Genomic DNA, 13,099 nt, shown 5'->3' with positions numbered 1-13,099 from the left:
ATGTACTGAGTACTGTAAAGTAAGTACTCATTCATTGCCAAAATAAGTAATTTAATTAGTACAGTACCTTTAAGTACTAACAACATTTTAAGTACTGTACTGCAACATTTAAAAATTTTTTAAGAACTGCTTTAAAACTGACAATTTTTAAAGGTAAAGGTAGGAACGTTTGTGTGATGCTCAATTTTATAAAAAATAATAACTTTTGAAAAGGTCAATGTTGATTTAGGAGATAATTTCCAAAACTAACAACTTTAAGTACTAAAACCCTTAAGTACTACAACTTTTAAAAATTTTATTTAGACTTTCTCCAAACTTAAGATTTTTTTAAAGATAATGGTAGGAACGTTTGTGTGATGCTGTATTTTATGAAATTAATAACTTCTTGAAAAAATCAATGTTCATTTAGGAGATAATTTCCAAAAAATAAGGACGTAAGGATATATGAATCTATTGATAGTTGTAGTCTTTGTTGCCTGCAGTTGCATATGAGGCATGACAACAAATTAATGGAGAGCGAAATCGGCAGCATGCAGGCGCAGCATACCGACATAATATTAAGTATGTTAATCATTCCTTTGTATGACACTGCCGCACTGGTCTCTCATCCCAATAGCTGTATTACGAGTACGTACAGCTTAGGACAAAAAAACGCATAATCCCATCCACAGCATTCCGAACGCATGCAGCGCAGTGCGCTGTACGGCTCAGCTAAAATATCCGGCTGTCGTACAAGTGCACTTGCAACATGCGTACGGATATCTGGGTGTGGGGTTATGCGTCTTTTTTGTCCTGACATAAGCTGTATATGACCACCAACCAGATACGACACCGTTGTTGCGGCAATGGCGAATGGCGACGACGCGTGTCGGCAGCATGCATATGCGGAGCGAGTAATTCCATCCTATTATAAATCATATCGAGACATTACGAAAGCTAACAATAAGGCATAAAATCGAACTGGCAGCCTGTACGATGACGTCACGGTAGGGGAGACCCCATGTTATGAAGTCCATAGGCTTGCACACTTTTGCGTTCCAGCAGAACGAATTTTCCTGGTGTCTAAATGATTTTTCTTCTGTTTAAAACTCAAAAACATTATGCTCCCTCACCGTCCCCAAAAATTCTAGCGGTAAAAAGTGAGTTATCGCACACTTTGGCCTCTCAAATGGTGGATCCAAAAGCCAAGGTAGTGGTGTGTCTTCAAAGAGTGGTTAAGCTGTAACCACTGTCGTTTCCGTTATGATTGAAGTCCAGGAAACAAAGTCAAGTAAAAATATAACTTTCTGGACTCATATTTCAGAAAATGAACACACACTGATAGTCAGCAACTTGGTCGGAAGACCGTAGCCGTCCACAGTAAATCCACACCACAAGTGCAGGTTTCTTCCATAGACTTCCATTTTAACTGAAGACACTCATATCGCATCCAGTTTCCAACGGATCCGCGCTAACTCAGCATAAAAAAAATAACAAATTATTCTCTTTCTTTTGAGATGTTTCTGTAGGCTTATTAACAAAAATACAAGGAATTCTAGAATTTCAAAGTTGTATGTAAGTCTACGGGCAACACAGTGCACCGTCTCCACTATCCCGACTTCATCGCAGTCGATTTTATGCCTTAGCTTTCGTAATGTCTCGATCATATGTATACCTATTTCCCCACACGTATACCAACGTATACCGTACTATCGGCGAGCGACTGAGTATCTGCGCCAGCGGATTAGCTTCGAAATTCAACGCGGGAACGCGGCCACTGCAATGGGAACAGCACCAGCATCGGCGAATTTAGACCAGATGTTTTGTGTGATTAGGCCGCTTATTTCCGTGGTCGGCTGAGGCTGCATAATCACTGCAAATCTTTTACGTTTATAGGAAACCTGTGGTTGTATTGTAGCATCAATCTGCATAATTCCATTTTAATAGTGTATTAAAGGTTATAGCCTGCACAGTTTATAACGATTTTCCACGTATAATCACTCGTCTTTCTAATGTTTCAAGACTTATAACATCAAAAAAGAGAGTACATATCTGTTATTACTGTACGTGTCAATAACTACTTAATTACTTAGTAATTCTACTAATACTTAATTATTAAGTGTAGAATTATCTAGTAATTTTACATACACTGAGGGAGCACAAAACAAACCGATCGTTGTCATCAAGACAGCAAATACATTGTTATGTAGCTTACACTGTTACACACGTGACGTCTGCGTCATAACAGTTTACGGAAGGATGGAAAGAATGGCGATCTTCTTTGTTTGTTTGTTTCTCCAAAAAATGTGTACTGTAAATTTAATAGACTCTTTCGATATATAATTTCATTACGCCACGCGTCAATCAATGGGAACTCCCAGTGGCTCAGTAAATCGTGCAAAAAAAAATTAATTATTTTTGTTCGGCTGAGGCTGCATAATCACTGCAAATCTTTACGTTTATAGGAAACCTGTGGTTGTATTGTAGCATCAATCTGCATAATTCCATTTTAATAGTGTATTAAAGGTTATAGCCTGCACAGTTTATAACGATTTTCCACGTATAATCACTCGTCTTTCTAATGTTTCAAGACTTATAACATCAAAAAAGAGAGTACATATCTGTTATTACTGTACGTGTCAATAACTACTTAATTACTTAGTAATTCTACTAATACTTAATTATTAAGTGTAGAATTATCTAGTAATTTTACATACACTGAGGGAGCACAAAACAAACCGATCGTTGTCATCAAGACAGCAAATACATTGTTATGTAGCTTACACTGTTACACACGTGACGTCTGCGTCATAACAGTTTACGGAAGGATGGAAAGAATGGCGATCTTCTTTGTTTGTTTGTTTCTCCAAAAAATGTGTACTGTAAATTTAATAGACTCTTTCGATATATAATTTCATTATTTCCACTCGTCAATAATGGTGCTCCCTAGTGGCTCAGTAAAATCGTGCAAAAAAAAATTAATTTTGTCTTGTTCACAAAAAGCAGAATCTCGTGCAACTACATTTCCAAGCGATAAGTATACTTGTTTGCATTAATTTTGGTGACTAGGAATACGATTTACGACATATTTGAATATTGGAACTGTTCTATTCAAAGGAAGACTTGTCGTGTCAATACAAAAAAATTGCTGGCCGTGCGCTAAAAGCCTAGATGGAAAATGTTTTGTCCGCTAGCTATCAGCTCACGCGGGATGTGGCACCTCTTTCCATTGAGAACGAGCGGCAGCTGCCTCTGCTTTGACACCTGTCGACAACCATGTCGTCGCGCTGACGAGGTGTTGCATACGGTGCTGCCCTCCAACTCGGAGTAACTAATTTGCGGAATCAATGAAAAATATGGTTTTTCTGTTAGGATTTATTAAGTTAAGTTGTTTTTCTGTTTACTTGACTTCCTTTTTCCTCTTTTCCTTTGTAAGCAATTTTTACAATTTTTTAAAACTGACTTCAAATAGTAATTTTTCAAATTGACTTCAAATACCGCAGTTCAATGTGATTTCTTAATTGGTACAGTATTACCTCTTTTGGTGCGCAATAAAGTCACTTGGTATAAGTAGCGCAGTCGACATGTACAGTTATCGACCGGAGCCAGCGAAGGTCCTCTAATTCAGCAAAAATGAAAAAGTATCCGTCTGTCACGCTGTCTGTCCGACTCTGTCTGTCCCAAAAGAATCCAGATAACGTTATTACTGACTGTCCCCTATGACGTCACCCCCTGAACGATAATAATGTAGACTTGTGTATCGCTAGCAGCTATACAGAATATTATTTTCTGTATTATGTACCAAATATTGTGAATTTATTATATATTGTACGAGTATGTTTACTGTGAGTATGCTTTCTGTAAAATCCTAGTTATGCAGTACGAGTATAACGGAAACAGTCAATAATCAATTCAAGGCATGTTTTTCATTTGGGTATAACAAAAGCTATGTCATAAATTCACACGGCACTGCCCAACACACAAACTCACAATCAAAACACACTAATCAACCCACTAATCGTGATTATAGCCACTGTAGTTGCCTAATTCAGCTAAATCGCAAGCAGAGACCAGTGTAGGTCACATCCATGGTGGCGATGGGTAATGATGGCATTTGATGGTATCCTTGGTGGACAAGAAGGCGAGCAGCAGCATACCCAGGAAGCACCTTCTGGCATGCTCACATCGGACTAGAAGCATGTTTTTTCATGAGAGCGCGGGGGAACTGCGGCGTTAGCGTAGCTGGGGACCATAATTATAAGGAGCAGCAAAACTAAACGAGATTATTTTGTTACTTACAGTTAAGCGGTTTTTCTGTTGTGTTACGTATAGATACATTCAAATTAATAATTGTGCACCAGTTATATCGAATAATTTTAACTGGGGTGTGGCATCCAGCTGAAACATGGAATCGTTTTCGGTGGCTGCATCAGATACACAACCTTAAATTCGTATGTCACATGCATTTTAATTATGCACCGACAGCAAATATATTTGTCCATATATTATAATTTATGCGTTATACGACCGAATTCTGTAACACTTACAATTAGTGTACAATACTTACTTTATAACAATTGTTGAATCCCAGTCCGCCCAGTCGGATGTTATGTGATGGTTGGCGGCAGCAGTTGGTACTTCTAGGGAATAAACAAAAGGGATTGTAACACAGATTTTGTTTTCAAGAGCGTTTTCCAGTTATAACGACAACTGCGGCACTTATGGATGTGCCTCAAAGACCGATCACCTTGAATCTTTCGATCACTCATTCAAATTAAGGTTTTCCATATGCAGCACTGGTTTTGTGAATTTGCTATACAGTGATAACTACTTATGCCAGTCGGAAGGAAAAGCTAATCTCACTCAGTTACAACTATTAACAGAAATACTGAAATATGGCCAGGAATCGAAGTTTTAAACCGTAAACTTAATGTGATCGATCTTTGAGGCACATTAAAGTTATTAGAAAGGTCACAACTTAGCCACTTGTGGACGCGGCGTCGGTTAATAATGACGTGTGGGAGTAGGATCACACGCCGGGATGTACGTACGGATGCTGACTGTCCGCTAGTGCCCTGCAGCGGAGTGCGAAACTGCGTCCAGTCCGATCCGAACTTAAAAAATTTTATCCGAACCCAGTCCGACTCCGAATTCTAAAAATCGTACTCCGACCAATCCGATCCGAAAATATTTTTGGCCAATCCGAACCCACTCCGATCCGATCCGAAAAATTTTCCAAAAGAATATTACCTAATTTTATTATACATTAAAACACATCCCTACATCAAAACATTTTTAATGCCATGTTTTCGGTAGCAAAAAGACTTCAGAATTCAGAAGTACAGTTTTCTTGGGCATAATAAAGGGTGCGCTAGAGAATTTACATACAATGTACGACAAAAGAAGTTGATGGCTCGTTTTTCAAACATATTGCGCAGACAAGCGCTTCTCTGTTCAGGCCCAGTGCAGGCGATGTGATGCGCGTCGTACAGTCTGTTCTGCCACCCATTTCTCGTGAATTACGAAATAGAATTGCCAAGTTAATATCTCAAAAGATCCAGAAAAAAATTACAAAATTTTTGATTCTAAATAAGTGGCAATTCATGGGAAACACAAAAAATTAACAGTGTTTGTTTTTCTCATTGACTTAAGCATAGGTGAAAGCGAAACGATTTTGCGCACAGTTTCTTTGCTAAGCCTATGAGAAGGCAAAATGGCTAGAACTTGTTTTATCTGCCATAAACAGCCACATGTTTAGTATCAAAAAGTTTTGAATTTTTTTCTACACCTTTTGATATGCAGTTTTTATAGTTACACTCCGAAATTCACGGAGCGCGAGCGTTTGGAAGTAGCATGCAAAGAAAGAAGTAAGCGTCCAAGTTTTACTGGTGGCGTGTCGTTGCGAGGCTATTTTTGAACCGCGGACCGACTGATCGGTTCAACCTCTTTTTGTCGTCCGTTGTATACAAGAATGTTTTAGATAAATTTAGTTTTTTAGCACTACAGTGTCGAAGCATCTGTGGAGGTTAGTTATCTATCTTCACTGTCAGGAATCTGTATCAGATCTTTTTGTTGTATACGGTTCACCCCACGGATTACCCACATATTAGCCAGGGTCAAAAAAAGGGAGAGAAAATTAAAGGAAGGGATGTCCTAAACGTCCGGAACCAAAATAATTGGTAGTTTCATGTATTCTTTAGGAACTTAGAGTAAATTTAGTTGAACGTGTATATTACGAGTATTAAGTACTGTTATCTCAATCTCCAGGAATAATCCAATTACAAGTGCTGCAAATAAAAATGGGAAGCCGGTGCCTAGTGAAACTGACTGAGCTGCACAACACATGTGGTCCGTTTAACGTACTGTAGTAGTTATAAGTACTAAAATTATTTGATAAGACGATAACAAATAATGACATCATAACAATCGTAAAACACTCTAAATATTCAAAAGTGTCAGGAAAATTAATAAAAGGAAATGAAAGAGAATTGACAACAGTCTACTAAACAAAAGCAGATACTTCGGTGCAAATTAATTCAGCGCAAATGGAAGCATCGCGCGAAGCGCGACGCTGACGAAAATTTTTGTTTTGAAGGCCGGTGAAATTCAATCAAAATTAATTATTAATATTTATTTAATTACGGATTATTCGGAGTCTCGATTGCATCCGAACCCGATCCGATCAGGTGCACAAAAAATCCGAAACCACTCCGACTCCGAATTTTCCAGATTGAAATCCGTCCAATCCGGTCCGAAAATCGGAGTGGGTTCGGAGTGGATCGGATTTCCCAGTCCGTTGCAGGGCTCTACTGTCCGCCTTCCACCTGCAACATAACGGATAATCTAGTCAATCTCTACTGTGATTTGCTGTTCTCTTTTACTAACGGTGTATATGATGTCATAACGCGAAGTCTATATAAGTTCTGGTTGTCACTAATATCGGTAGCAGTCACTGATCAGTAGTCTGAGACTTGACTTCTGAGACTGTTTCTAATTACGATCTCCTAGTGTTGTGAACTGTGGTGTGAATTGGATTAAAGAGGCAGCAATACTTGTTCCTACGGAAGTGCATAGTCGTTCCCGGATTATCGCTTAGTATACAGGTTTGCTCGCGACACAATCGTCCTCGCTCTTGCCGATCCCTTCGGCCGTAGAATTAGGCGCATGAAATTTCACGCGAACAAACTGCTTGAATTCTGCCAATTCATTTGCATAAACTTCGCGAAAGTTTAACAATTCAGATTGCAATGTTGCGCCGGTTAAATCATCGGTGGGCTCATCCACAGCGCGGCACACGTTCTCCGGATTATAAGGAAAAATGCCCGATGTTTAATAACCGATCATCAGTTCCGTCCAGTCGAGAAGCCATCATCACTTTGCCATCGAACAGGATTAACGGTCTCATAATCTCTCCCGCAGCGTTTCCGCCAGCCAAAACAGTAACCAGCTCTCTGTCGTTACCATCGAAATAAGAGAGTACATCCTTTGTTCCTTTTTGTGCATAAACCGAAGTAACTCGCTCTGCCACTTGAAAGGCAGACTCATCAAAGTTCCAGACACCACGAGGGTCTTCCAGGTATCCGCTCATGTGCAGCTCGCTTAGCTTCTTGAGCCATCCCTGGCGGTTTTTTACGGTCCATTCCCGAGATTTCTTCCGGTTGGCACTGTGAGAAATGCGCTTTTTAATGTCTTGGTGACGCTTTAAAAAGCCATAGTGCCAGTCCTCCGTAAAACGTTGTTTCTCGACGGCAAAACCTATAAACATCTGATGGTGAACAAGAGCCAAATAATGAAAACAATTTCTATATGCTACTGCAATTTTATCGGCGCCAAAAGCATTATCTTAAAGCTTTTTACCTTTTTCTTTCAACAGTGGAGGAATAATTCGTTTCAACATCGGTTTATTTAAAGGCACTCCAAGTCTTGCGCAGCGCAGCATGGTGTCTGCAATGAAGTTCTCCTCAAGATCAGTAAATATCCGCTGCCATTGCCCATTCTGTTGAGGCACAATTCCCTTCAGTCGTCTTCCTAGTGTCGTGCGATTAACTCTGTAGACCTTTGCGGCGGAAGCCTGCGATAAAATCCCCTCCCGACATGACTTGACTGCTGCGTCCATAGCATCATTATGACAAGCTCTGGCGACTAGATCCATAGCTGATATTTGTGCACAGTTGTATTCAGTACACGTAGCAAATCAGATTAATTAGTAAAAAAAGTAAAACAAACATCACTGCAACAAATCTAGAGTAGAACATAACAAAACACTGGGAACAAACAAAAATGTAAGAGTACTCGTACTGGATGCTGTGCGTTTTAAAATTTGAATTTAATTTTAAATTCCTACCGCGAGGCCAGTAGCGTTGCGAGCTGCAGACTGGTCGGATGTTCATTGCACCCTAATCGTGAATGGTATGTTCACAGCACCCAAATGTCCTTGTACATATACTTGTACAAGTACATGTTGGGTATAATTATATACTTGTATACTTTCTCCTGGAGCTAGTACACGTTCCACAAGCTTAGAAATCACAGTGCCAAACCCGTGCGATCATGATAGTGGTGATTGGCGAAAGCCGCGAATGCGTTCCTGATTGGGCTTTTCCTGAACGGAAGCCGTGTTTCCACGTTGGATTTATTTGCTGCCTGGTGTTTATTAGGTATATATGAGTTATGCAAATGCCTTGTGTGTGTTTCCTCAGATCTGGGCGCGTGTTGCAGCTTATCAAAGGCCTATTTTTATTCGGCTTTCGTCCGTCAAAATGGCAAAATATATGCACATGAACTTTGATGTCCATAAAAACTGGCGACCGTTATCAAAGCCCAAAGCCGGCACTAAGATCCGGCTTAGACCAACATGAACAAGACGGCCTTCTGGCTATACTCGAAAAATAGTTTTGTCATTACTCGAAATTCCACAGCTGATTTCAACTTAAAATTAGAACAGCTCTACTTCTGTTGGGTGGGATACATTCAGGATATTTGAAACAGGCGATATTCATGCATCTTTGGATCTTTGGTTAATCATTTATTTCGTTTCCGGCTGACTAACAGTTTAGCAGCGATTTAGTATTTTTTCGCTTGAATTCTACCTTGTTTTGAAGATGAAGCCTGCAGACCGCGACGTTTCTCCAGTGTTTGCGTCCCGAAATTAAGATATTGTCAAAATCAAAATGCAGACCCATAAAGAAAAACCGATGCTCGGACTACAAACTGAATCTTTTTCCGTTTCTTTGAGAAGCAGCTGTATCCAAATCGAAGTTATACAACGTCAGATTTAAAATTGACCCTTGTCAGGGTGGTTTCGAAAGTTCAGCAGTAGTCAAAGAAGTAACTCTCCCACCGAAAACATTGAAATTGCACTGGGAGAAAAATTAACAGGTGAAACAAATCTGAACAATCTCAAATTTGATAACTCTTAATATATTTTGAACAGGTATTTTACGTTATTTTCAAGCCAAATAATCGATGCAGTTGCTGGAAATAACGTTTTCAAAACTGTTCTTTAAATGAAACTTGAAATTTGGAGTAACGAAGAGTATATAAGGTAGAGATGCAAATATTACTCGAGGTAAGTAAGAACAAGTAAGTGCGGCACACTTCAAAATCAGCATTGTTACGCTAATATTCCTTCCAGGTAGCTGAACACAAGAGCAGCCCACATCTGAACACACGTAGAACTGGAAGGGTCTGCTAACTTTTTTTTCACAGAAGAGCGGATTCAAAATTGGGATTGAGTCCGCGCAGAAGCAGACGTGAGCTCACACAGTGCACAACATGAATTGTAGCAGTAGTCCGTCAGGAGCATAGCGGATATACGGTGTAACTGTGTCGCCACTACCTGAAGTTTTACAGTCAGCTGCAGCTTAGACATAATCTTGTTGCTACTCAGAACACGGTCATCAAGCGATCTGGAATCCCACGAGAGAAGTCTACATTCAGAGTTCAATTTGCGTATGCGATTTTTTTATGGGAGATGTATAGAAAGTTAGAAACTGAAATTATTATTTATAAAGCAGCTTTTCAAATGCAAGGTTTCAAATGCAACTGTGCCAGATAGTGCGCTAATAACAATATAGAGGGTGTTTGTATGCTATATACGGTAAAAATGCAGAACTTCACGATCTTGAAGTTGAAAAAATAGAACCAGTTCTGTTTTGAAAATTTAACGAACAAAGCCAAATTTTGACGAGCGTAAGTTACGTAACCTTCACAAAACTGTAACTTACGGCAAGTTTCCGTGAGTGAGGTTCTACTCCACACCTCAGTCACGGGCATTGTGACGGAGATGTGAATGTACTCGGCTCAGTATCGCGAGATGTGACGATCTTTAGCCCGAGTAAAAATAGGATTTTAGTGAGTTTAACTTAACTTCGATGCGAAAAACAATACAACTATATGTAAATATATTTACTGCACACAAAACCACATAATTGTTGATTCAGTAGATATATATATATATTTTTTTTTACGTCACATTGCACTGCAGGAGTATGGTACACTGCAAGACGACAGTAATGCCGCCGGTGACCATTACAACCCGGACAACTACACACACGGTAACGTTTACGATGCTATTCGATCCGGCACGCCGGGAATCTGGGTAACATTATTGCCAACAGTGAGCGGGACTCTATTTCTAAAATACATATCTATTGCATTGTAGTGTATTTGCAGCAAAATCAACGTCAACACCGAAGCCTTCACCCTGAACGGTGACTTCAGCATTATCGGGAGGTCGCTGGTTGTCCACGCCGATATGGATGCTCTCGGTCAGGGCAAGGCCAGCGATAGTAAGGTCAACGGGCATCCGCGGGTGCGGTTGGCGTGCGGGGTCATCGGGATCACCGGAGACATTCTTAACTCGGCGTATAGGGAGGACCTAAAACACAGGCGACGCTGATAGCGATAAATATATGACGAGGAGCATGATCTACGAGTAGTCGTTGTGGGCATCAATGCGGCAAACGTTGTCGACGCTGTAATAATATGGGATTAATTACCGCATTCTTTGTGATTATTGGTTTAGGACAATTACTGTGGTAAAAAGGTAATAAAAATAAATTAATTTTAGTTTTGCTCGTCAGCGCATTAAAATCATTTCAAAAAAACGGTCGTAGAAACTTTAAGGTTGCAGAATGTTTCGGTGTTTTTCTACGGTTTAGCTTTAACAATTTTAATGCGATTTATTACGTACATTTACCTGGCCGGCGCACAATTCAAGCATAGCTGCCCAATAAATTACAATGTCATTATCATAATGTAAAATAAATGCAAAGCGCAATCGGTTATGGTTTAATGTTAGGCTACCACACATTTTTATAACTAAAAGTCGGTTATGCAGCGAACACAAGCCGTACTCAGTAGAGAAAATGATAAATCGATCACGTTATACAGTTCTGCACATCAGCATCCAACGAGTCTGCACAGAAAAACGGCAGTCGTCATGGAAGACAATGAAAAACAGCAGAAGCGCGATATTCCATTTGAAAGCTAAATTATTACATTGGTTAATTATATGATATTCCGTTCGTTAAAAAATCTGCGGATTTATCATGAAGACGCTGGTTTTCATCGACGCACAGCATACTCTTTTCGCATTCCCGGTAAATCACTGAAAAAGCGGCTCCGTTCCGCCACCACGCCACCGGACGGGCCAGGCGGTGGATTCTGCATCTCCATGCGATATGAACTGGTATAGTGTTTTGCACTGTCTCTTTCGATGGGACGGCTCTCCCGCGGGATCATCCTCCGCGGCTTCTCCACCGGAATCTGATTGACCCCGGCCGCCGCCGACTGATAGCGCCGGTTGGCGTAATCATTGGCCGCCATACGGGTGCGGGTGCGCGCCGCCATATCCACGCTCTGCACCGTGGATCCGGTCCGCTTCACTTCCGGTACAAGCTTCTCGACTTCCGATTTACCCTGAATGACATGTCCGTGGAAGCGCTCGTGGATGGGAGACTGGGCGCGGTGCACCGCTTCGTCTGCCGTAGTGCTGAGTGGCTCACTGTAAAGGTCACTGCGGTCGGTGGCGGCTCGCAGGTCGATTTCGGCGCGCGAACGTTCCAGTGGGCGTTCGGCTGGGAGGCGAATGCGTTCTTCAACGGATGATTGCAGGTCGGAGTCGCGGTCGGTGCTGGGTGCTGTCCAGTCGACACCGTAGCTGCGCGGGGGTTTAAGCGGTGGAGCGTTACGGGAATACATGCCGGCGGGCTTGTTGGTGCTGGCTAACACTGGGGTGCTGCTATAATGACCGCTCTGAGAGAAAAAGGAATTTCACTTTACATATATATTCCCGCAAAAATATTGATTGCATGATTTTGAGTACTCCACACTGAAGTATGATGAACATTCTAAGTATAATTGCTCTAAGCCTGAGCTATTGACATACTCGCAGTCTTTTTGCCTCAGTTTATTTTAATTACATATCTCATAATGCATGCTTAGACATGTGACGGAATATTCACATTTTTATATTTTTTATATATTATATATTTTATTTATTTATTTTTTTACTTACCCCCACTTTGTCATATATGCTGCTGCGCGGTGAGCGGACCCGTGCAGTATTCCTCACCGGCCGCTGAAATCCATCCTGTTTTCCATACGGTATCAAATTGGTCTTCGTAACCCGTTCGGTACTGGTTTTATACGGGCGATTCGTAACAATTAGCGGGCCATGATACTTCTCTTTATGCACACTCTCCGTTAGACTTTCCACGCTCTTTGACGGTTTCACCGGATGTGGGTCTTCATACTGAAAAGTCGACTGCGAATCCAACGGTGGTTGGTTTAAATTATGTTCGGACATTGATCGATGCCGCAGATTCTGCTTTTTCTGCAGTTTATCGGGGAAAGCATATACCGGCGGCGCCGGTTGATCCATATAGGCAAAGGACGCCGCCGTGGCATCCGAAAAGTTCCCGGAACTACGGAAGCCGGCATTTTTGGCCACCGGTGCCGGGCGCAGAAAACTTTCCCCTCGCTCCACACTAACAGGCGCCGGTGCTGCCCTCTGCCGCAATGGTTGATCCTGGTAGCGCCGCACCGGACTCTGCCGGCGCACACTGAGTGTGCCGGCCGCCGGAACCGGCTCCGGAATCTTTCGGTCCATCTGTTC

At 41.2% G+C, this 13,099-nt stretch overlaps 3 protein-coding genes and 1 long non-coding RNA gene across 6 annotated transcripts; 1 reads left to right on the top strand and 3 right to left on the bottom strand.

Annotated features, from left to right (window-relative positions):
- Positions 1–3,906: 3,906 nt before the first annotated feature.
- Positions 3,907–7,312, bottom strand: LOC129602496 (uncharacterized). Of its 3 annotated transcripts, none has more exons than XR_008692417.1 (5): positions 7,032–7,312; positions 6,622–6,803; positions 5,031–5,229; positions 4,547–4,619; positions 3,907–4,252 (listed from the first exon to the last, which is right to left on the bottom strand). It is a non-coding gene; the product is annotated as an uncharacterized LOC129602496 (long non-coding RNA). The 3 variants fall into 3 exon arrangements; XR_008692418.1 differs by having other exon boundaries at positions 7,042–7,312; XR_008692416.1 differs by having other exon boundaries at positions 6,622–7,312.
- Positions 7,313–7,315: 3 nt separating this feature from the next.
- LOC129602495 (uncharacterized) lies at positions 7,316–8,303 on the bottom strand (the record flags this gene model as incomplete). The annotated part of the gene is made up of 2 exons (XM_055501523.1): positions 7,837–8,303; positions 7,316–7,734 (listed from the first exon to the last, which is right to left on the bottom strand). Coding segments are annotated over exons 1-2 (714 nt in total), but the record flags the coding sequence as incomplete, so codon positions are not given.
- Positions 8,304–9,529: 1,226 nt separating this feature from the next.
- LOC129602499 (superoxide dismutase [Cu-Zn]-like) lies at positions 9,530–10,879 on the top strand. The gene is made up of 3 exons (XM_055501525.1): positions 9,530–9,547; positions 10,466–10,579; positions 10,643–10,879. The coding sequence occupies exons 1-3, from the start codon at positions 9,530–9,532 to the stop codon at positions 10,877–10,879; spliced, it is 369 nt and encodes a 122-aa protein (XP_055357500.1).
- Positions 10,880–11,163: 284 nt separating this feature from the next.
- Positions 11,164–13,093, bottom strand: LOC129602497 (uncharacterized). Its single transcript, XM_055501524.1, has 2 exons — positions 12,500–13,093; positions 11,164–12,237 (listed from the first exon to the last, which is right to left on the bottom strand). Exons 1-2 carry the CDS (start codon positions 13,091–13,093, stop codon positions 11,548–11,550), a joined length of 1,284 nt encoding a protein of 427 aa, XP_055357499.1. The 3' UTR covers positions 11,164–11,547.
- Between the last annotated feature and the right edge of the window lie 6 nt (positions 13,094–13,099).

This window comes from Paramacrobiotus metropolitanus, unplaced genomic scaffold, assembly GCF_019649055.1.
Source record: "Paramacrobiotus metropolitanus isolate TYO unplaced genomic scaffold, Prichtersi_v1.0 Parri_scaffold0000514, whole genome shotgun sequence".
NCBI lineage: Eukaryota > Metazoa > Tardigrada > Eutardigrada > Parachela > Macrobiotidae > Paramacrobiotus > Paramacrobiotus metropolitanus.
This window is presented reverse-complemented; position numbering and strand designations above follow the sequence as displayed.

What these genes read in the sequence shown, in the direction of transcription:
- LOC129602499 (XM_055501525.1), top strand. An exon ending in CCGGCACGCCGGGAATCTGG is followed by an intron (nt 10,580 to 10,642) that starts GTAACATTATTG and finishes ATTGCATTGTAG; the next exon opens with TGTATTTGCAGCAAAATCAA.
- LOC129602497 (XM_055501524.1), bottom strand. Translation starts at nt 13,093, where the DNA reads ATGGACCGAAAGATTCCGGAGCCGGTTCCGGCGGCCGGCACACTCAGT. An exon ending in GCATATATGACAAAGTGGGG is followed by an intron (nt 12,238 to 12,499) that starts GTAAGTAAAAAA and finishes TTTTTCTCTCAG; the next exon opens with AGCGGTCATTATAGCAGCAC.